This window comes from Engraulis encrasicolus, chromosome 22 (genome assembly GCF_034702125.1).
Source record: "Engraulis encrasicolus isolate BLACKSEA-1 chromosome 22, IST_EnEncr_1.0, whole genome shotgun sequence".
Lineage (NCBI taxonomy): Eukaryota > Metazoa > Chordata > Actinopteri > Clupeiformes > Engraulidae > Engraulis > Engraulis encrasicolus.
Window position 1 is genome coordinate 110,001 of NC_085878.1, and position 24,421 is coordinate 134,421.

General features: G+C 41.5%; 1 protein-coding gene across 1 annotated transcript; it reads left to right on the forward strand.

Annotated features, from left to right (window-relative positions):
• Positions 1-1,975: 1,975 nt before the first annotated feature.
• LOC134439254 (uncharacterized) lies at positions 1,976-22,917 on the forward strand. The gene is made up of 17 exons (XM_063189152.1): positions 1,976-2,734; positions 4,158-4,276; positions 4,665-4,768; positions 7,951-8,128; positions 8,974-9,091; positions 9,187-9,266; positions 15,390-15,460; positions 15,883-15,935; positions 17,203-17,328; positions 18,740-19,819; positions 19,925-20,040; positions 20,456-20,559; positions 21,364-21,541; positions 21,995-22,112; positions 22,199-22,278; positions 22,362-22,456; positions 22,862-22,917. The coding sequence occupies exons 1-17, from the start codon at positions 2,168-2,170 to the stop codon at positions 22,915-22,917; spliced, it is 3,243 nt and encodes a 1,080-aa protein (XP_063045222.1). The 5' UTR covers positions 1,976-2,167.
• The last annotated feature ends 1,504 nt before the right edge of the window (positions 22,918-24,421 follow it).

Consider the following 24,421-nt stretch of genomic DNA (forward strand, 5'->3'; position numbering starts at 1 on the left):
GTTTCCAAAATTCTCTTCTCCAATAAAAATTGAAGGCTGAATGCTCTGCATTGTGTTTTAGTTGACTCACCTGCAAAAATAAAATAAGTCTTGACTTTGTAATTAAAAGGATCGATCAGGATACAATTTATTATAGAAAAAGTGAGATTACAAAAAGAAAAAGAAGAAAATAAAAGAAGTAAAAGTAGAAGAAAAATAAAGGTTAAAAAGAAATAAAAATGAGACAAAGTCTCAAAGCGTCTCACTAACTAGGCAGCATCCTATCTCTGGCGAATGACAGGCAAAATCGACCGATAGCTGACAAAATGGTGGCAACGGTTGTTATACCGTCTTCGTCATGTCAGCAGGTTACACGTATGCAATTATGATCTTAGTTAAGGAAAATGTCGTCTCCATGTCTCCAGTAGTGACGAAGCATAAAAACACCTACCGCTAAGGATAACACACAGCCTAGAGATGCGTCTGCTATCTGGAAAGTTAGGCGCGAGCACACTGTGCCCTGGCACAATGGCCTTCAATAGCAGAGGCTCTCGCTCTGAGCTCTCCAAATATCAGCAAAGTAATTATAAACATGCCACATTCCTGGCCCAATTAATTTGAACAAAGGAATAGGCTTAAGTTTCATTCTAACTTAACAACAGTATGGTCAATCAGTTGTTGGTCAGCTGAAAAATGCAGCAGGATATACCACTGAAATTCAACAGAACCTACAACCCTCTGATCTAGGTCATGGTCATAGGCTCCATTTTAGGTTAGCTTTGAATGAGTCAACCACATCAATATCATCACCGTCACTACCAGCTCATATGTGTGGCATCATAATCTCATACCTGCAAACTCGTCAAAGAAAAAAAGGTGACAGTGTACAGCGGGGGTTCTATTTCTATTCACTTGAATGACCTAATTGGCCGGGAAAAAGGTGACTGTCACCAAAAGCTGCAATGTTTCCATTATTTAAATATGAATGCCTGATAAAATGGCCTTTTACTCAAACAGCAGTGGATTTAAAGGGTCTTGCATCTGAACTCTTCTCTTGTTTACAGGTGATCATAACAAGGGTTAAAATTAAACTTTTAATATTAAACATGCTGACAGTAGGATCTACCACGAGTATGGACGTGTGCCGCACTTTAGGTAATGTTCTGTCTCCATCTGCTGGCAATGAGGCAGTACTGCATATGTGCACTGCATTTGTTTATGTATTATCCTCCTGCTGTGAGAAGTAAACCCTTTGTCTTATACATGTTTTTATATATATATATAAACACGGTTTTGTGAGGAGGGGCAAGACACTGGCAGCCAACCACGTGAGCTAATTTTTTGACAGACTGCGGTTTCCAACAATCAGAGGTTGAGTTGTGCGCACTGCGCAGCCAGGGTCGGTGCGCAGCCAGGGGGAAAGAAAATGAGAACCCAATGTATCATCTGTACCTTTTGGGCTCTTTTTCACACCAGTTTTATGATCAAATATTTACAAGCATTAATGTTTGATCATCAAAGACACTCATACCGTCTGACACATTATAAATTGTTTTGCGGATGGGTTCCACATGACTGGCAGGAGAACGTGTATACCTTTCAATCTAACATAATGAACAACATATTGTGGTACTGGGATAGAGGCTTTACATTGACTTTTAGTTTGAATGGGGTAATTCAACACTGTAGTCCACGAACACAGCAACAGAAAGAAAAACATGGTCAAAACTTAAGAATACACGTAAATCATGTAGGTCCTTAACTGGTTAACCCTGTATGCATGTGCAGGAGAGTGCATGGAACCTGGTATAAAATAGCAGACATCAGAGATACATGTAACTCAGGCAAGTAGACATGAACATGCATAAAATGTTTCATGAACATTTTTTAATCATGTCTTTCAATCACTGGGTTCTAATAGATTTCAGGTGAAGAAACTGATTGGCACTTACTTGACCAATCACAGTGAAGAATGACATGAGGGGGTGTCAACAGCTGTGCGTGATGATTCTATCCCTGATCAACTGAGTGGGATTACCTTAGCAAGAGCTGGAAAAACTACTTTGGACCATAAAACTCAAAAGAAGAAGAAGAAGAAGAAGAAGAAGAAAACTACTTTGGACAACACGCTGTGCAAAGCTGGTTTTCTGTTCTGGGCATTGTACAGTAGATAGAACAGATCTTAGCAATGGGCTCTGGACATTATTACCTCAGTGTTCTTCTGGTGCTGCATGTTCTTGTTCACCAGACTGATGGCAAACGGGCACCTTGGCTGCCACCTACGATTACCCACGATAGGATTTGGACGAGTCCCTCAGAGAGATCTACTAGCTCTATGAATCTTCTTCCACCAGAAGTGGGAATTCATGGTGGCTCTTTGCGGGGGTCACAGCAGCAGCAGCAGCAGCAGCAGCAGCAGCAGCGCCCTGTTCAAGAGCCAGTGCAGAGCCAGCAAGTCCTGCAAGGCCCCAAGGAGAAGCAGGCTGCGTGGAGCTTCCCCACAATGCCAAAGGAACCAGTGGAGCCAGAGGCCCCACATGAAGCACCCAAGCAGCGGCAGCCTGTTGAGTCGGTGGCCGTGAGGTGTGGGGAGGCCGACGTGCTGGTAGAAGTTCATCAAAACTTTTACGGCACGGGCCAACTGATCGAGCCGGCGGATATATTTCTGGGCGACTGCCCTGTCTCGGCGGTAGACGTTTCTGACCAGATCCTCATCTTTGAGTCTGAGCTGCACAAATGTGGAAGCAGATTTGAGGTATTGTTTTCAAGTCAAGTTTCAAGTTTCAAGTCAAGTTTATTGTCAATTTCTTTACATGCACTGGTCATACAAAGAATTTGAAATTGCGTTTCTTGCTCTCCCATGCAGACATAGACTAATCTAGGTAAGGACATAGACAGTATAGACATAGACAGTACTCATACATGGACATAGACAGTATGGACGTAGACATTGCTCATACAGACATTTAAAGTGCAAGACTGGACAACAGAAGACTTGTAGAGAACATACATTAAGAGGAGGTATTTTGTTGTTCTTTTTCTAAAAGTCCTTTATAGCGTTCTGACATAGTAATAGTAGCATTTGAAGAAATAAATAATTAAAAAAGGTTTTTATTAAATACACCAGCAGCAGTATGTGTGTGTGTGTGTGTGTGTTTGTATGTGTTTTGTGTGCGTGTGTGTGTGTGTGTGTGTGTGTGTGTGTGTGTGTGTGTGTGTGTTTAGTGCAGGTAGAAAGTGCGGTGTGCGTCTGTGTGTGTGTACCTGTGTATGTGTGTGTGTGTGTGTGTGTGTGTGTGTATGTGTGTGAGTATGAGTTGTGTGTCAGTGTGTGTATGTTTGGGTTTAGTGCAGAAAGTGCAGTGTGCTTGTGTGTGTGTGTGTGTGTGTGTGTGTGTGTGTGTGTGTGTGTGTGTGTGTGTGTGTGTGTGTGTGTGTGTGTGTGTGTGTGTGTGTGTGCATGTGTATGTTTTGAGTTAGTGCAGGTTGAAAGTTCAGTCACAGATGTAGTAGTGCAGGTGGAATGTTCAGTCGCAGATATGGTGGTGGGGATGAGGGGGGGGAGCGTTGTCAGTGGCCTGGCTGGCTAGAGGCTGACAGTGAAGGGAGAGTGGGTTGAGTGTTCAGTATCTTGATTGCTTGATGCATCGTGCTGCTTGCAAGCCTGGTGGTACGGGAACGGAGGCGCCTGTACCTCTTTCCAGAGGGCAGGAGGCTGAACAGTTTGTGTGCAGGGTGGCTTGTGTCTTTGATGATCATCAGTGCTTTCCGGGTGAGGCGTGCGGTGTAAATGTCCTGCAGGGAGGGGAGTGGTACTGGTTTTAGTTTCTTTAAATCGCTTCTTTGTGCCATGACCACACTAGGTAATTAAGGGTTTTTTTGGTAGCAGACATCAGGTAGTGCAACCATAACTAATGTCACCATTATAGTAATTCAATGAACTGATGTACTAGCAATGAATATTGTTTGATAATCCAGTTAAAATGCATTTAATTCATACAGTATTGCTATTGGTTAGGCTATTGTTGCACCATCCTGATGTCTCCTGCTAAAAATGTCATCAATGCCCCAAATATTTTTTTTATTACCATTTTCATTACCCAGCTTGTAAAGCACTTTGATCAGCTGTTTCTAATTGTAAAGAGCTAAGAAAATGACTCATGCACTCTACATTGCAGATGAAGGAGGATGAATTGCTTTATACCTTCAATCTTGTGTATCAACCAAAAGCTGTTGCTGGAGCTCCTATTCTGAGAACAGCTGGTGCTACAGTTGACATTGAATGTCGTTATCCAAGGTAAATTCTAAGTTTTTTAAGTTAATTTTCAGAATTCATGTTGCCCATTCCTAAATGCTACCTTTTCTAAAAAATACTTACAAACACCATTCAATTCGAAGTATCAGTATTTATGACTGAAAATTGCATTTTTCATGCATGAAAAGGGATCTTCTCCATGGTCCGCCATTTTGAATTTCAAGTAATGGGCATTTTTAGGTGCAAAACTTACTGTCCTGTCCTTTGGTCATACTAGTAAATATTGGTTTTACTATTTATTACTATTCATGAAAACATCACATTTAGCAATAGGCAACACAGTTCAATGAGCAGCATAGTAGCAATACCTACTCTGGACACCATCCTACACAGTGCACCTTTTAAATTGTTGTTATTTTGACATTTTAAGGGTGCACAATGTAAGCAGCAACGATCTGAAGCCCACCTGGGTTCCTTTTGTGGCCACTAAGACTGCGGAGGAGGTCCTGGTGTTCGGATTGAGGCTCATGACCGGTGTGTATATTCTGCTCCAGTCTGTCTACTTGATTTTGCTGTGGGGTGTACAGGGATTAAAGTTTTCCGTCGCTACGACGGATTTCCGTCAACTGGATGTTCGTTTGGACGGATTTCCGTCCGTATAATTTATGTCAATCAATTCACAATTTTTACTTTCCAACTGAACACAAATCGAGAGCACTCCTGGTCATGAGAAGGTGACAAGAGGTGTTTGGTGTACGGATTTAGTTATACACTCCACCACTGGTGTGATAGGCCTACAACAGATTCACTCATCAGTAGCCTAGTTTTGAGCCATCCCCGTTCTTCCAAAAAAAAAAAAAAAAAGAAGTACAGCACGAGCGGTCAACAATTCGGTGGCGGCGCAGCGAGAGATTAAAAAAAAAAAGAAAAATAGCCAACATTGTTGCTGATGGCAGATAAGAAAATAAGTGTAATACTATGTCTTTAAAGTGCAATGACAATCGTTAAACGAGTTGGACTGAGATTCCAATATGGGCTAATAATGCATATGCATGGAATGCATAGCTGGAAGAAGGTAGGACACGTTTCCATTATCGTTGCACCTGCCGGGGCAGATTGTTAGAAAAAAAGAATAGTGTACTTCGACTGCGCATGATGTCTTTTTCATGAAGGGTTTGCATTTTAAGCATAGTTACTTACTTACTTTACTTAACCCCATCACGCCATTCGGCGCATAGGGCAGCAACAAAGTCTCTCCATTTCGGTCTGTCTGTAGCCAACTTCTCGATGGTCCCCCAGCTTTGATGGTGCTGCTGGAGCTCCTTCTCAATGGTCCGGCGCCATGTCATCTTTGGCATCCCTTTCTTCCTTTTGCCCTCTGGGGTCCAGTGCAGAGCAACTCTTGGAATTGCGTTGTTTTCCATTCTGAGTACATGGCCGATCCAGGTCCATCTTCGCTTCCTGAAGGTGTATTGCATATCTTCTTGCTGGGTTATGTTGAGTAGCTTCTTGTTGGAGATGGTTTTGGGCCAGTAGATGTGTAGGATTTTGCGCAGAGATGTTGTATGAAATGTGGAGAGTTTGTGCAGGTCGCCTTCTGTGGTTTTCCAGCATTCTGCACCATATAGAAGAGTAGATATTACACAGCTTTCGTATAGTCGTAGTTTTGTTTTGATGGTGTATTGCTTTGAGTTCCATATTTTTCTTAATCTTATGAAGCTTGCGTGGGCTTGTACTAACATTATTCATAGCCCCAATGGGACGGCTATCATTGGCAGCTAGCTAGGATACCACGCGTTTCATCCTCAAAGTTTAGCGCGTTTGACTGGCTGCGTAAAAGGGCTATGATAGAACTAGCTCTAGTTGTCTTTCTGACAACGGATACTTTACTGTCTCATCTGTAATCATAGCAGATTAACTTTGTTGTTGCCGATATATATTCAAGAAATAAGTTAAACATGGGTTGCATTTTACAGGAGTCACTGTTGCTATCCCAGGCAGAGCCAATATTTTATGCCACGTCTTGTTCTGGGAAGCAGTGTCCTGATGGGTGGACTCATATGGTCGATAAATGCCGTTTCGATGTTTGTTTCACTTTCAAGGCTTGTTGTAGGCTATTGTTTGATGCTATTTTTGCTAACTGGAATAGTGTGCAGCAACAGTTGTGTGTGCGTGCTTGTTTTTGAGTGGCTCAACGTCTGTGTCCATCTTCTCGCACTATGCGTTTCGTTTGAGTTCAGTTATTTGCGCACTGCGCACAGGGCTGATGGGTGGGCGATTTGCCTTGATTCGAGTGGAAAGTTGCGCGACAAGCTTGGGAAAGTGTGTTACTTTTGTTAAACGATAGACGTCTGGCTGTGACTGTGTCGTGTCTGCGTGCGTCGTGTCAGCTTGTATGAGAGAACACGAGTGCGTGCAGGAATTGGGGACGTTTTTTTTATATCAATGGTAAGCGTGTGCCTGGCACCGCACATCGAGAGGCATAAAAGTAGCCATAGGTTTTCAAAACGGTAGAACACAGAGGCAGACTACCGTCCGCACCCTGTTTGTAAACGTCAACAAGTTGTTCGTAACAGGATGAATAGTGAAAAAGGGTGAAAAACATACAAATAACCAACAACTTGTTTTCTCCCTCTGATTGCTATGACCAGACAGTGCATTGTTTTTTAAATGTAAGAAATACAACTGCAAGCAATGCGCACCAGTGCTTTCACCAGAACAGTGTTTGCCCATTCTGATGTGAAAGACAAAATATACCATAGCCTGCTACTACTACAACAACAACAAAAACCATAATGGGATCACTGTATCAACTCATTGCAATTCCAAGTCAATAATTCTGTGAGATCAGCTACCATTTTGAAGCAAAACTCATTGTGAATCCATTCTGCATAATGTTGTGAACAATTCATAAATAATGGGTAGAAATAAGAGGAAATAACCAAAACCTGCCCCAAATTGCAGTTCAGTGCAATCTGGTGGCCTAGGCCTGCCCCCTCTCCCTCTTTCCCTTTTTTTGTATTTAGGAATTGGCATCTGTAAGCATAGCATTGTAGGCCTACATCTGATTGAGCACATCTGATTTAGTACCTACAGGTACATTCATATTGAGTGTATACAGACCTACTTAGTGTATAATGAATATTCATTGTTAATGTGAAGTGTTAAGTTTTATGTTGGTTGAAGCTCTGATTTTGTGGCAGTTTTTGGTATTACTAGCACCCTCAAGACATAGGCCTATTCTGCTCTAGGCGACTGCCCTGTCTGCCTATGTCTAGCGCTGGCTCTGAGCCTCTGACACCATTCCTTGCGTAAAACCAGTGTATATTTCGTTACGAGGGCAGAGCCTGGCTACATTGGTTTTCGTAGGGTTACGGAGTGATACTCGATCGGGTACCTAACCGGTAAAAAAGTTCAGTCAGATGACTTTTTTTTGCTTTAATCCCTGGGTGTAGTGGGGATTGGATTGGATTGGATTGGGTTGGGATTGGATTGGATTAGGAGGGTGCTGTCTTCCAAAGCCTGTTGAAAATAAACAATTTTGTATTCAGTGAGCTCTAGCCTCTCTGAACGGTGAAGATGGATTTTTTAAATGCTAAATATGAGGTCAAACAAAAGGGTTGGGTGTCATTTTCATTTGTGGATAAATATATGACCACCTTTTGAACTTTAACCTAATATTAATGTGTACCGAATGCATTATCCATTGCTTTCAGATGACTACAAGTTTGAACGAAGCCCCAGTACATTGTTCCTGGGAAGCATGCTGCATCTTGAAGCCTCAGTTATCCAGTACAGCCATGTACCGCTGCGCGTGTTTGTCCATTCCTGTGTGGCCACAGCAGCTCCAGACATGAACTCCTTACCTAGATATCAATTTATTGAGAATCATGGGTGAGTGCTCATTTCTTAATGTTGATAATTGTCTTGGGTGTAACATGGGCACCTGCCAACCAGCCAAATGCTGAAACAACATGGCGGCTGTTGCTAATAATTCATTTCAGTGGGTCTTTCTCAAAGTCTAGGCCAGTGTCCTTCCAAGTGTATCTGCCTAATTAGTCACGCCCAGTGATTGGATACCCTTTATTAGTCACACCCAGTGATTGGATATTCTGTAGAGTTCACCAAAAAGTGTCCAATCACTGGGTGTGACTAATTAGGCTGATACACTTGGAAGGACACTGGCCTAGGTTTTGAGAGAGACAGATGGTGTGTTCCATTATTCGCCCTCTGTACTGTGTACCTTGTTTGAGTGCAGTGAAGTACCCTTTCCACCCTCCGCGATTCACGAGGCGAGTACATTCCGATTCCCCTTCTGTCGGATACACTTAAAGGAAATGACGGTTGGTCGCGTGTCATCAGAGTTTACCAACCGCCAATATGCAATTCATCACGGAAGGCACTGTTTGTTATGCTGACACTTTTTAAAGTTACCCCTGCCTCTAATACACATGGCGATTGTCTTTGAAATCAAAACTATGCTGTTATCACGGAGATTCAGCCGTTTGACAGATCTGACACTCAACTACGTCACAAACATGGCGGCCGTTGAGTGCGAAAAGTGTATAGAAACTCCACACTTCAAAAAATGGCCGTTTTGGGGGCGTTATCCGGGTAATTTACAGTACACTTTACCCCCTACAACTCGAGCCCTAGGTGATGGACTCTGGCAGTTTGTCAACATCAACATGTGAGCAATTTTTAAAATAAAAAAATAAAAAAACATGATTTTGATGCAGGTGTCTGGTGGATGCCAAGGTGACTGCCTCCAGGTCTCAGTTCCTGCATAGAGCTGAAGATGACAAGTTGAGGTTTAAACTAGAGGCCTTTCGATTTGCAGAGGAAGATGGTTCATCAGTAAGTGGAGTTTAAACAACGTTCTTAGTAAAATGCTTTTGTCAATCACTACTTGAATGTGGTATAGCTACTGGGTCATTTATTTTTCTATGCAGATCTACATCGCCTGCAAGTTGGTTGCAACAACTGCAATGACCAAGACTGACCACAAGGCTTGCTCCTACTCAGCGGATCGGTAAGCACAAGAAGTTAGAGTAGTTTCCTTAAAGGTGTACTGTGCAGCAAATGGTCAAAAAAGGTACTGCAACTATGCTGCTCATTGAAACTGAGTTCCCTATTGCCAAATTTGATATTTTCATGAGAGTTTACCAAGTAATAAACAAATATTTTCTAGTATGGTCCAAGTACAGTCATTTTTGCAGCTAAAAAAATTCTATTTCTGGAAATTCAAAATGGCCAACCATGGAGAAGATCCCCCTTTTCATGTATGGAAAAAGCGCAAATTTCCCAGTCATAATGAATACTTAGAATTTGATGTTGGTGGTAAGTATTCATGAATAAGGTAATATTAGTAAATGGGCAGCATGAATTTTGGAAATAAACAACTAAAAATCTCACAGTGTGTTGGACTGGCGGCCCCGTTTACTGTTAGTGTGTTAGTTAGTGGGTTTCATTGAATGAATTCTGGAAATAAATCACAGTGCACCTTAAAAGGAGAAAAACTTTTTTTTTAAAACTTTTTTTAAAAAAAAACTTTTTTCGCCTCTTGTCCATTGGGCCTTTGTTTCCTTGTTTTCACATTTAGGCCTTGAGCCAGGACCCAAAAATTGACCTCTCGCAATCGAACGGGTGGGCAAGTTCTAATCTGTTTTTTTGACTTCTTGGACATCTCAAGTAAACATTTTGGCATGATAACCATTGCAAACAGGTAGCTTTTTGGTAGTTATCATGTGTTGAAATGGTGCACCAGTAAAATGGAAATGTGAAAATCGGTATTGTGGTTCTTTACTATTATGTAGTTTGTTGACCACACAGGGTGCTTGAATTACCTCAGGGATGCTTTCCCTTCTATTAAGACCCTACAGGGGTTGTTAGACCACACTAATAGGCCTAATAGAATCACCTCAGCAATGTGTGAATGACAAAATGTGATAAAAAGGATAACATATGAAATCCGATTTTTAAAAATGTTTTTTTTTACTTTTTTACTTTTACCCCCAACAGCAAAACAACACCAAAAAACATAATGAACAAACACATACTAACATGTGATAACCATATACTGTACATTAATATGGCATGATAACCACTGCAAAGAGGTAGTTAGTGAAAGATCATGCGTTGAAATGGTGGACCAGTAAAACGGAAATGTGAAAACTCTATTGTTGTTCTTTGTTATTATGCAGTTTGTTGACCACACAGGGTGCTTACATTTCCTCAGAGATGCTTTCCCTTCAATCAAGACCACAAAAAGTTTGTTAGACCACACCAATAGACCTAATAGAATCACCTAAGCTATGTGAATGAGAAAATGTGATAAAAATGACAACATATGAAATAGTTTTTTTTTATTATTACAGTTTTTCTCAATTGGTTTTGTACATTTCTCACAACAGAATAATGATTCTCAAAAGTCTTTGTTCAATTGTAACTTCCTGGTGTTACCTGTGCACATGGTCAAATCAGTTTCTCATTGTTTTCGGCATATAGCAAATGCTCTCGTCCACCATGCCATGGCTGTGTACAATTCTCAGTGATTTCGTACATTATCAATTGCTTTTGTCATATCTCTCAAAAAGCTTTGTCACTGAATGCATGAAACTATCTCAATCTTATCTGATCAATGTAATATAAAACTGAATTTACAACATTTCCCATCCAATCTAAACAGCATTTCACTTCAGAAAAGATCCTCAAGAGTGTACTATTCAATTGACAACATGAGAAATTGATTTGACTAGCTTGTCCATACACTATGACACAATGACTAACCATTCTGCTGGCGCTGATACGTTTATTGACACAAAAAACTTGGTTTTGAAAGACAAATAAGGGTTTTGAGCAAGAGACTCGGTTTTGCAGGTTATCCACCGTGTTTTGCCATTTGTTAAAGCTGTTTTGAGAATGAATATTATGTTTTGCAAATTGCGAGAGAGATTCGAGAAATGTACAAAACCAATTGAGAAATACTGTAAACTTGTCCTGCAATAGCAAGAATAACATGAACAAACACCATGAACAAATACACATTAAGCATATTAAAATAAGCTAAAGAGCATTATTTCAGTCCTCAAGATCTGACTCAGTCCAGTAAGCATCTGTAAATATGTCACCATGATGATCCTCTTCATGCTGATATACGCATGTCTTAAGTTTTTAGAGGGTTGTGCATTTTGAGCTACTTCTCAGACATTGGCAATCCTGCAGTTTACATTGATGGCTACACTTGCAAGACATCAGTTGTAGCACTGCCTCAGGGGCTGGAGATTGCCGCATTCACTGTATAGTGAGCTGGTCATTTTCATAGTTGGCCCAGCCATGGTCAAGTGTTCTTGGGATTTGTGGATGCTGCTGAAGACTTGCTCTCAAGATGCCAGCCTGATAGTTGGCAAACATAGCATGCATGAGGAGGCAGTCCTCACATGGTGGAAGTTGGCTTGATTCACACTCTCCATGCTGAGTGCAGAAAAGCTGGTAGCGGGTTGTATGTATGTTCTACGTATTTGTCGATGTAGAGTTGGCACCTAAATGCTTCATGAATACATCCATGGACAGCTCCAAGTCCTGTCCCAGCTTATGAAAAACTATTTGAAAGAGCTCTGATCTCATCGTGAGCTTTAAGGCTCTGAGCTTTCCACGGCCTGCACTGTCCTTTTGTGTTTTTATGATTATTTTTTATATTTACTTTACATTATTTTTCTATTGTAGCCCTAGCCTCTTCCCCCTTACATTAGAAAATTCGCACTGGGTAAGAAAACTGTCACGTGGTGTACCCTGGCTGTCATGTGGTGCACCTCGACCGGCTGGCTTTAAGGTTGTAACGCAGTCCCTCTGTTATAACCTTATTGTCACCAAATGGTAATGGCCAAGTCTTAATCGGTTACCTAAGACTTCCTGCATTGTTAGCAATGTTGTTATAATGTAGTTGAGCGTTTTCAGCCAAGAGTGAATTGGCCTGTTGCCAGGCTCATTTGCAGTAGGAGGCCATCAGAGGTAGAAAGAATACTAAAGAATGTAATTAAGTAAAAACAGTAAAATAGAAAGAATACTAAAGAATGTAATTTGAGTAGAAGTTAGTTACTTTCAGTTTGTCTTTCTATCGCTTTCCTTAAATAGCACCCTTCGTGACCTCTGTCTATCTCTACACATGCCATCTTCCAAAAACCTGGCTTCGATCGTGACAACAAAATTCTGTGTGCCCTGTTGTGGCAAAGTTGCAGGCCGAGGGTCAGCTCATTGATACAACAGCCCATTACTCTGAATTTAGGGGTCTGGATTTCATTGTGTTTGGGTCTGGGACCTTCAATTTCAAAGGCGGGGAAGTCTACCAAAGGAAATAGTCTGGTGGATTTCATTTAATTCCCAGTTGTGAGATTAAATTCATGAATAAGTTTTGTTAATAAATAATAAGTCTTGTATATCTTCTAAAAAACTGTTTTCAGGCTGCGTTGCTACTCCCTCAGATCTAGTCTCTGGTGTGTGCTCTACTATTCTCAGCCAGTTGCTTGCAACTCTATTGTGTACCGTCTATGGGCTGTCGGACTAATGGTATTGGGCCGGCGGGCCCTAGAGTCATCCAATAGATTAGTCCAAAATAGATCATTTATGGTAAATGGTAATAACACACAATTTCCCTTCATGTCTGACAGATGTTCCCCTTTATTTCAATTTTGCCTTCCTCAGTACTCAAGATAGATATAAGTAAAATACTTGGGCCAAATTGTAATTTGAGTAAAAATAAAATCACCCATTTTAATAACTACTTTGGAAATTACAAGTTACTCATCAAAGTACTCAATTACAGTAATTTCAGCAAATGCAATTAATGTAGGTTAAAGAACTTAAGTATGTAACTTGTCAGTATATCAGGAATATACACATCACCACTAAAAGTGTATAAAGGCCTTTTTCCTCACACATGTATTATGTTCAAGCATGCATGTACAAGAAAAGGTATTGTATAAACTTGAATTGATGTCTATCCCTGCTATTGTCTAAAGGGTGCCTCATACTTAAGTACTACTTATTACTACTTAAGTGTTTTTGGGAAACTCAGACGATATTACAAGAGTTACCAGCAGGGACAGCCATATGAAGGTAGATATTTGAGCAGAAGGAGACAAATGCAAGCAGAATCATAGAGTCAACTCCATCTGTCAGGCACAGACACACAGCCACTGCCACACCAACACGCATGCACATTATGTGTTTTCTCTAGGTTTCTGGTAATGTGTGGAATGATCAAAATTTGAGAATAGCATAACATATGAATCTAGAAACCACCACTTATTTTCACATAGTAAATGTACTTTAATTACCAGACACTGAAGCAGTAACTGTAAGGGAATGCAACTCTTCAATTTTTTGATTGTTAATAATGTAATCGTGAAACATGTAATCTTTTATTCCCCATTACTGGCCTGCTCTCTGGACTCTTCATACAGTATGTTGCTTGGAAGGTGGGGTGATCCCAGTGCAGAGCGGGTCAGTCTGTTGATTTGGGACTTTACTTTTACTGTTGGATTTCCAAACCCAAGTGATTGTATCATAGGCATGCACAGATCTAGGAACGGACTTGGTGGTGCTAAAGCACCTGCCCCTTCACAGTATTGGACGAAAAAAAGGCCCTTTTTGAAAGTTCTTGTTATTTTGTCACAATGTGTTCCATATTGGCATGATCATCTACGGTAGAAATTCTTGAGATCAAAAGCATGTGACAATTCCCACTGATATAATATAGTTTATAATAGAAGGGTGGGGAATCTAACTTGTGTCTCAAGGACCGTTTACGGCCCCTGATGTAATTTTAATCTTATGCAGTTTCACATGGAATTTGACATGCTTTGTAAAGAACTCTTAGAAATGGAATTTGCAATAAAATTAAGTTGTGTTTTCAGGGGACCTAGTGGAGGTGGGGTCTGTTGTGAAGGTGCCCACTTTCAATACACGTAGGTCTAAACTGCAGGGGGAAATCCTAATTTGTGTTCATAGTGCAGCCAGTTCATAGGGCACCGGATTGTATAGTGTAGTACACTCTCAACAACAGCATGGTACAAAAAGTGACTTTATCCTCTCCAAACACCATTAGTCTATGTAAAAAGTGTAGTCTCTGCTGCATCCAGTAGGTCTTTGTCTACATATAACATTCTGGTGTGTATGTAAATTAGCTCACATTTAATTTCACTTTGTTTGGATAATGAAACATAACATTTAAGAAAACTTGTAATACAAAACTCACCTGTATTGTAATGTACTGGGAAAATTGTGTGGTGATGCATAGAAGTTGTTTTTTTCACTCTTGAGAAATAAATCCTCACTTTTAAATGAAAAGTCAGTGAAAATGCGGGCCTGAACTAAATTAAGTGGGAAATATGTGTAATGTGCCCTTTGAACTATCTAAGAATTTTGTATAACAACTTTTCCTATAAATATATTTACCTCACAGTCATTTTTATGTTCAATTTATCAAGATATTAGCAAATTAGCCTAGGCGGTTTTAGTGTAAAATGGTTCAAATAAGAAATGCATGATAAATATGATAAAGCTACTGTTCTGCAAAGGTTATCATACCAATTCATAAACTGGACATATATAGCAATAATAAAATACCAACAAGACTTTGCCCACCCTTTCGATTGCGATCGGTGGTCTGGCTCATGGACTAATTATAACCTCATCTTCTACTCATTCCCGCATGTTGTGTCCTCTGGAACTCTGCCGAAGCTATTCAGCCATGAAAAGACTTTTTGATTTTTTGCAGGCACAAACCATGCTGTTTTTAATGTATTCATTGCGGTACGCTACCACTCATTACGCATAAATGGATTGCTTATTAGGAAACTTCTCGGGTTTGGCGCGTAATACAGCTTTTGAAAGTCTGGTAAAGGCGGATGTGACGTCTCCTTCTCATCTGACATGCCAGACTTTTTTTATCAGACTGTTATAGAATGTCACAGACATCACAGGCATGTCACACAATTCACGCGGCAATACAAATCATGTGCAAGCATTCAAAATCAAACACTTTAAACTTGTTAGTTACAACACATACAAGTGCAAAATCTGTCTGAAATTGTGTTGTCACTGTCTTTACCCCATGAAATGGGTACTTGCGTGTACTAACTTCAGTCTTTTGCAGATGGACCAGTGCTGATGGGAATGATGAGGAATGCCTGTGCTGTGACTCCACCTGTGGAACGTCAAGAGAAGGTATGTAATGTTCTCCAGAGAAAGCTTCAACTATGCAGGGCTGATAGTATTCAGGCTCCATGCCTGATTTCAGGCTTGACAGAGTTTGCAAAAATAAAAACATTGGTAATAATTAGCCATTAGGTTATTCTTAAATCAGAAAGTGTTACAGGTTCAGGGTTTTCTTCTACTATCAGGCTTGAATAATGGCCATACACAGGCTATTAAATGTTTGAATAATGTGTCAAAATAGGCCTACGTTACGTCACTATGCAGTATCTTGTTGTCATTGGAGCAGGGGAAAAAGTTCAGGCCCAGGATTTTTTTTCACCATCACCCCTGACTATGGCATACATTTCCTGAATTTCCCCCTGGGGATCAATAAAGTTACTCTACTCAACCTTTTTATTTTTGTATATAAAATGTGACCCTTTCTTTTGCAGATGAGCAGTGGGAATCAGAGGCTCATTTGGGACCCTTGGCAATAAGAGATCAATAAAAGTTTTGAAATGAAACAATCGTAGTCTGTTATTCTGCAATAAATCAGGTCTTTATTTCTGAATTGTTTGTTAATGTTTGCAGACACATTTTACGAACACACACACACACACACACACACACACTCACTGTGAAGGTTGGCCTAGGCTTCACCTAAACATAATTTCCTCTTGTTTTAGGGTGCGGATCAAAGCAATGTATAACTGACAGAAAGGTCAGACTTCATTTTTACTACAGACATGTTACCGCAATCTGTCTTCAGTTTGTCTCAGTATGTCACACACTAAGAAAGGCAGGATGGTAAAACACATTTGTGTACTTTTGTTTTAGTCTATGCATAGTGCAGGGCTTTTCCTCTAATTTTGCAGTTCTTTTTTTTGTATTTTTCCAGTTCCCCAGAACATGAAGTATCCCCAAAAAATGCCGAAAGGATTAGTGCATAGGGGCTGAAACCTTGCTATAGGAAGGCTGCTAAAACATGTTAGGGATTTCAAATCTGGGAAAGTGGAAAGACAACCAGAGTATAAGGGTGCTATTCTAATCACCACTTGGACTGTGGTTGTAGAGAATCTGAAGAGGACTGTAGTCTAAACGTAATCCAGCAATGAAATAAAAGACAATTAAAAGGATTTTAAGTGTGCAGACTTCTAACTTCAATACTAGCTAGGAGAATCAATTAGCTTACTGCTCTAGTTTTTGATCAAGTCTACTGTTAAAAACACTTCACAGATTTCACCAAAAATGCCATTCAGGATTTCAAGCCTATTGTCCCACCCTTCAACATTGATCAAATGTGCTAAGATTGTGTAAGGCAGTTATGTTGGTGCAAAGGAACAATATTGCCAACGTGGAGCAGGAATTTCAAAAGTTTCAAAATATGCAAACTCATGTCTTTCTCAAAGCCTAGGCCAGTGTCCTTCTAAGTGTATCAGCCTAATTAGTCACGCCCAGTGAACTCTAGCGAATATCCAATCACTGGGCGTGACTAATTAGGCTGATACACTTAGAAGGACACTGGCCTAGGCTTTGAGAAAGACCCTCAGTCTGCATATGCATGTTCATGCACTTGAGATACGGTTAGAAATGCAGTAGTCCTGCTAGGAAGACGAGACGGTACCTCACTCTCATCACTGCCCTTAATTATCCAATCACAGCTCCCGGTTGGGGAATCCCGCCACGTCACTCGCTCATCCCCAGCGTTCAGCCAATAGAATGCATACGCGTTTGTTTTAAAACTCTGTTTGTTCCCACTCTTTGCTACTCAGAGTAAGCCGACGCCCCGCCTCCATCCCCTTCAACCTCCATCTCCTTCAACCTCCTTCTCCGGATGCCCTGGTTCCCTGCTCCGCTTCAGCCGCCTTCAGCCTTATCCCCAAGAGCCACCGTCACCAGTTGGTCCCTGTCCTGTAATGGGGGTAGGCTTCGCCCTCTGCCTCATCATCGGCAGGATAGCCTATGAGCCCCCTTTACAACTTCATTCTGCAGGTCTGGGACCTGCGCCAAAGACAATTGTTACCTCCTTGTATATCAATAAATATCTTTCATTTCATTTTGTCTATCGAGTCTTCTATGGTAGAACTAGGTTGAGGACTAGACAGCAAGTTGATCTTCATGTAAACAGTTTCCTGCAGCGTAGGACCATGATGCATCAGATTGCTTTCCCATGGGCGTATACTAAGAAGCTGGGTCAATAGTAAACCAGGTTAAGTTCACCAAGTATTATAGGTAAATCGTCTAACAAGAGTCAGCAGTCCTCATTTTCTTAACTAAATGATGTCCGCAGGTACATCTGTTAGCAGGTTTACCACTTCCTGTAGGTTAACTAATTACTATACATGAGTTCTAAATTTCTGTTGTCTCCTGGCTGCGCGACACTAGCTGCGCAAAACTCAACCTCTGACTGTTGGAAACCGCTGTTGGTCAAAAAATTAACTCATGTGGTTGGCTATCAATGTCTTGCCACTCCTCACAACATCGGGTTTATAAACACGCTGAACCCATGTGTAGTGCTGACAGCTATAGTTATTAAGAAAACAAATTTTGTCGCAGAAACCCAGCATTGGAACCTGTAGTGGGATGGATTTACTCAAATGCATTGTTGCACAAATTAAGCATAGCTGGACTTTGCACAGAAATATCTCTCCCAGTCGTCAATATGAATAAATGTACAAATCTGGGGTGAGTTTCTCAAAAGAGAAGTTGTTAGCCTGTTAGCAACTTCGGTAGTTGCCAATGGGAAAATGCATTGAAAAAAGCAAAGTAGCTACTGTAGTTAGCAACTTTGGTTTTGAGAAATTCACCCCTGTTTGTAAATTAAAACTTCCAATTGAACTATTCCAGTTGAACTATTTTGATGGAGTTCAGGTGGTGGACACCCTGATTTCAAATGACCTATCCAGCATAATGATATGAGGTACACCTGCTGCACCTGACTTCCCCCTAATGACCTGAGTATTAGCAGCAGCTGCAAATGATCATCCCATCACTAAGGGAATGGGGCGGGACCAATTCAGCAACAGGACTGGACTGGCCATCTGGCATAGCGGGCATTTCCCGGTGGGCCCTGCACCCTCATGGGCCCCTATTTTCAGAAATGTTCAAAAAATTGAAAACTTTTTATTTTATTTTTTATTACATTTCTGAAAATAGCGGCCCACGAGGGTGCGGGGCCCACTGGTCATTCAGTTCCGCGTCCGCTAATTATGAGGTGCCCGTTTTAGCCAATAGTGCCCGGTCCCTATTTCTCCACCAGTCCAGCTCTGATGATCACATGACTAACATCATGGGGTGGATCCAATTCAGCAACATACAAAAGCCAGTGTTGACTGGGAGGCTTACTGTGTGGAGCAGGTTCCTGGAGGAGGTCACGAGTCACAGATCTTAACAATGGGTTTCCAGGTTTGGCCTAGTGTTAGTTTGGTGCTGGTGTTTCTCGTGCTCCACATTGAAGCTGCTGGTGAACCGTTTTGGCGTATTCCTACGAGCGAAGATGGTTGGAAAATTACAAGGTGGTCAAACTATCGTCCTCAACGAGAGGGTGTTAATGAAGGCGGTCTTGGTAAGTTTCTGAGGGCTCCGAAACCTTGGCAAGAGCCGGTCGCCACCCAAGAACCTCTCACTGTGCAGAAACCCAGGCTTGTCACCCCCGTCCAGAAGTCTGTCACCAGTAAGTCTGAATTGAGCTCACTACACAAAAATGGCTGGGTATTGCCAAGCTGGTTTAACTATCGTCCTCTACACGAGGAGGAGGAGGATGATGTGGAAGAAGCTCTTGGTACATCACTGAAGACTCTGAAGAACACCACCCAAGACCCCATTGCCTTCACCCAGGATCCCGTAACTGTTCCAGAGCCTGTAACCACCGAGAGGCCAAAGCCCATCACCACAAAGAAGCCCAGGCCAGCCACCACCAAGACGTCTGTCATCACCAAGACGTCTGTCATCACCCAGACACCCAGGCCAAGCACCACCAAGAAGTCTGTCACCCAGAAGCCAAAGTCTGTCATCACCCAGACACCCAGGCCAACCACCACCACCACCACCCAAAAGCCCAGACCAGTAATTGCCCAGGGCCCCTCCATTGATCAGTCTAAACAAACGCTACAGAACCAGCTTGTGTGGCGTTTCCCACAGATGTCGGAGATCCCTGAGCCCCCAAGGGCCTCAGTCGTTCACGAAGAGCAGGAGCCAGCGGACTCTGTGGGGGTGACTTGTGGTGCGGATTATGTGCAGGTGCGGGTCAACCAGGACTTCTATGGTACTGGCAAGCTGATTCAGTCTGAACAATTATCCTTGGGGGACTGTCCAGTTACAGGAGAGTTTTCCTCTGCACAGCTCTTCGTTTTTCAGTCGGAGCTGCATGGATGTGGCAGCGAACTTGAGGTATTGAATTTTTTCCTTCAGTATTTATGTTGATATCTTTTCTTTCTATAGCTACAATTGAGTGTGTGTTACATGTATCCCTCTAACTGCATTTTCCCAATACAGATTTCTGAAGATGAACTGGTTTATACCTTTGATCTTACCTACACCCCAGAAGATCATGGAGTTAATATATTCAGAACATCCGGTGCAACTGTTGCAGTTTCCTGCCATTATCCAAGGTGAACTTGTCTTGTTTTGCTGTGTACTGTAGCAGTGATCTTCTGATGCTGAACACTAATGTTTGTTTGTTTGCTTTAATTTGTGGCCTATTCAAACTCCTGGCTTCTGTAACAGTGGTCTTCTGGGGCCTATACTACAAAGCTGGTTCAGGATAAGTTAAGAGGTAAATCCTCTTGTAGAAGAACCTGGAGTCCTCACTTGGTAACAACAAGGTGTTCCAGATTCTAAGGGCCCGACAGCTCTTACAGGGCTCCTGGAACAATGCTGATGACACAATTTGTCATTTTGGTGGCCCAAAATTTGAATCTTACATTGGGCCCATTTTTTTTTTTTAAATCCGCACCCCTGTATAGGCCCCTGATGCTGAAGACTAATGTTTGTTTCATTTTTATTTCATTTTCATTTAAACTTCAGGCAGCATGTTGTGAGCACTGATGCCCTCCTGCCCAGATGGCTTCCTTTTGCCGCCACTAAAACTGCGGAGGACATTCTGGTGTTCACTCTGAGGCTCATGACAGGTTGGTGCAGTCTGAATCCATTTATTTTTTAAAGGGACACTGAGATTTTTACTTGGTTATTTCCAGTATCCATGCTGCCCATTCACTAATGTTACCTTTTTCATGACTACTTACCAACAGCATCAAATTCTAAGTTTTCATTATGACTGGAAAACTTGCACTTTTCATACATGAAAAGGGGGATCTTCTCCATGGTCCGCCATTTTGAATTTCCAAAAATAGCCTTTTTTAGCTGCAAAAATGACTACTTGGACCATAATAGAAAATATTTGTTTAATACTTACTAAACTTTCATGTAAAGATCAAATTTGGGAGAAGGCAGCCCAATTTCAATAAGCAGCATAGTTGCAGTACCCTTTGACCATTTCCTGCACAGTGTCCCTTTTAAAGTATTTTTGGGGCCTTTTTTTGGCCTTTATTATTACAGGACCGAGAGTAGACCAGAAATGATTGGTAGAGACAGGGCACGGTCGGGAAATGATCCCGGCCGGACTCGAACCGGGGTCCCCATGGGCATGCGCCAATGTGGGGGGCTTACCACAATGCGCCACAGCACCCCCCTGAATCACTTTCAGTAACGACACAAACCAATGCAGATGGTACACACATGTGCACGCGCGCACACACACTCTGGTATTTGTAGGTTGTTGCATATGCTGTTTTGATATCTGTTTTTTTAGGGAATGCTGTAGATTGTGTATGTGTAGGTGGAAGGTGTGTCTTTTTTTTAACTGTATATTCTTAACTGGACTTTGAGTCTGTGAAATAAAGTTTTTATTATTAAATGTTACTTATTGCTTTCAGATGACTGGAAGTTTGAGCGAGTCAACAATGAGTACAACCTGGGAAGCATGCTGCACGTTGAAGCCTCAGTTATCCAGTACAACCATGTGCCGTTACGAGTGTTTGTCCATTCCTGTGTGGCCACTACCGTCCCTGATGTCAGAGCGCTGCCAAGATATTCATTCATTGAGAACCATGGGTAGGTACACTGCCATATTTGTATAGTGGTTGTGCAAGGGGAATACACATTTGCAAAGTTCTCATGCAAGGGTGGCTAGCAATCATGACATGATATTATGTTGATGCCATTCCTTAATCAATGGAGCACCTATCCGCTTGTTCTTAAACATGACTGACTGAACTTTTTGGCATTCATAGCTCATTTCTCAATGCTCTAGTAAGCACACTTTGAAGTGTCAGGCTAATTAGTCATGCCCAGGGATTGGATACTCTTTAGTGAACTCTGTGGAGTATCCAATCCCTGGGCGTGACTAATTAGGCTGACCCTTCCAAGTCTGCTTACTAGAGCATTGAGAAATGGCCATAATCTACCTGTACAGTTTCCTACACTATAGCTGCTTTTGCACGGGCTACTACGGCTCTACCAACTGGAGACTTCTCCCGGCTGTCAATCTTCACTGTCTTCTTGCAGGTGTCTGGTTGATGCAAAGCTGACTGGATCCAGATCTCGGTTCTTGCCCAGGACTGTAGAGGACAAACTGCAGTTTGAGCTGGAAGCCTTCACATTTGCAGAGGCGGATGATCCCACTGTGAGTAGTAATGAAAAAGGGGTCTGAGATCCTGTCCTTGGCCACTTTCATTGTAACACACTTTTTTTTTTTTTTTCTTGTTTCAGATCTATATTACCTGCGGGTTGGTAGCAATTGCTGCCTCAGCATATTCTGACCACAAGGCTTGTTCCTATGCTGCTGATGGGTAAGGGAATGTCCCCAAGTTATTTCATTTTCAAGCATTTGTAGATTTATTTTGTTTAAGTCTAACACTAACGATATTTACAGATGGACCAGTGCTGAAGGCTATGACGATGTGTGCTTCTGTTGTGACTCCAACTGTGAAGACATGGCTCCTATAAATCCTGTGGATGTATCTGAAGGCGAGTTGGATTAAGCTTTTATGATTTTGTGTGTGTGTGTGCGCACACGCTCACGTTAACTCGTTGACCATTTGTACCTTTTTGGCAGCCTCCAGAGTTGGGGCGCATTTCTCAAAAGCATGGTACCTAACTACGGTAGCTACTTGGTTGGTCGCAATGCAATTTCCCATTGGCAACTACCCAAATTGCTAACTGCCAACGACTACGCTTTTGAGAAATGGTTGGAAACCGCTGTCGGTCAAAAAATGAGCTCACATGGTTGGCTGCCAGTGTCTTGCTCCTCATAACATAGTGTTGATAAACACTGAACCCATGTATAGTTGTGATACTGTGCTATAAATGCATATTGTTTGGCATTTTCCCCACTCCTTGTATTTCTGAAATTTCTCTTCCCCCACTCTTCAGGTGACCAATGGGAAGCTGAGGCAGTTCTGGAGGTCAAAGTTAATGAGGCCTACTGATTCTGTGTTTTTTTTGTTTTAAATGTAGACAACCTAAAAGATAAATAAAAGGAATATTTTTGATTAATCTGCTTGTGGAATTTCTCGTCACTTGGGAGGGGGTGGGGGTAATGTGATTGTCAGAGCTGTGTACTGTATCATCCATTCACGGTTTGACTTACATCCTGATGAATGGGGGGGTTCAATATCTATTGGAGGTGTCTTCTAAGCATTGGGAAGTGTGACTGCTCTCACTAAGGCAGGGATAAAATGCTGGTAATTGTGCCCTATTCCATCAAGAGGTTGAATGTAACCAGACCTTGTTTATATTTTTTGTTTTAGAGACTTATACCTCATGGAAGAGTACTTACTCTCAAGGGATATTAAGGTGTCAAACAGCTTGCGTAGATACACAAGGCCTAGTACAAATACAGATCTAATGCACATTATTGCACCACCTCATCTCTATTTGTGTGCCCACCTATGTTTGCATCGATGTTGTAGGCCTACTGTAAACCAATTGCAAGTTGCTGGCATTGAAGTGTACCACAATTTCCTTTCATGTGATGCACTTTTTCTTTGACACTGTTCTTGCCGCTGACTGAAACTGGCATTGATGGGGTAGGGTAGGCTACACTGAGTCTAGATTTCTAGGCTAGGTTCATCTTCATTCTGGCAGGTCTTGGGTCCAACTGTGAGCACCTTTTTAAAAATCACCTTTAAGAAAATCAAAACTGGTGAACTGTGGTCTTATAACGAACATGAATAAGGCAGGTAAGCAGGGTCATGAGCACTCCAATTTTGTTTTCATAGTATACAGAGCCATGACAGTTTGGGCGCCCTTTTGGAAAATCATTACATTGATTGGGTTATTTCTCATTGAGCTTTTAAAATAGCAACTTCATGTTAACATATGTTAAACTGTAGGGAAAGAGAAACATTTCAGCAGTGGAAGAATTTTGTGTTACAGAAACAATTTTATGTGGATTTAAACAAAAATATGCGAATGCATAAATATGGGCACCCCAAAGGTACCATTAATATGACGTAGGGCTCACCTTTGCAGCACAAACTGGTTTTAATGACTTTGAAATCCCTTCAGTCACTAAGACAGCAGTGATTGGACATTAAAATGTTATTTACCATACATAATAGCAGACTAGACTTGTCCTAAATTCTATCTTGGAGAGTGGCAATAGTGGGCTCTGAACAACTCTTTGTAGACTTCAAACATAATGCATTACTATGAATAATGAGAGGTAAAAAAACAAAGTAATCTGGAAGTCTTGGACAATGTTTCTCCACACCAAGAAATGGAAATCCATTTGAGTGGAAAGCATGGAAAGCCACAGGAATGGTACTCGTGAAAGGAAAATGTAGTTTGCTGAAAAATAAAAAGGCAATAGTTAAAAAGGCACCTCCATAGAACTACAAGACCATAGCTGCTGATAGTGCAGACTTAGACTAGTGTTTTGAAGCTCTTCAAACTCTACGATGACACCTGCTGGCAGAAACGCTGAATTGC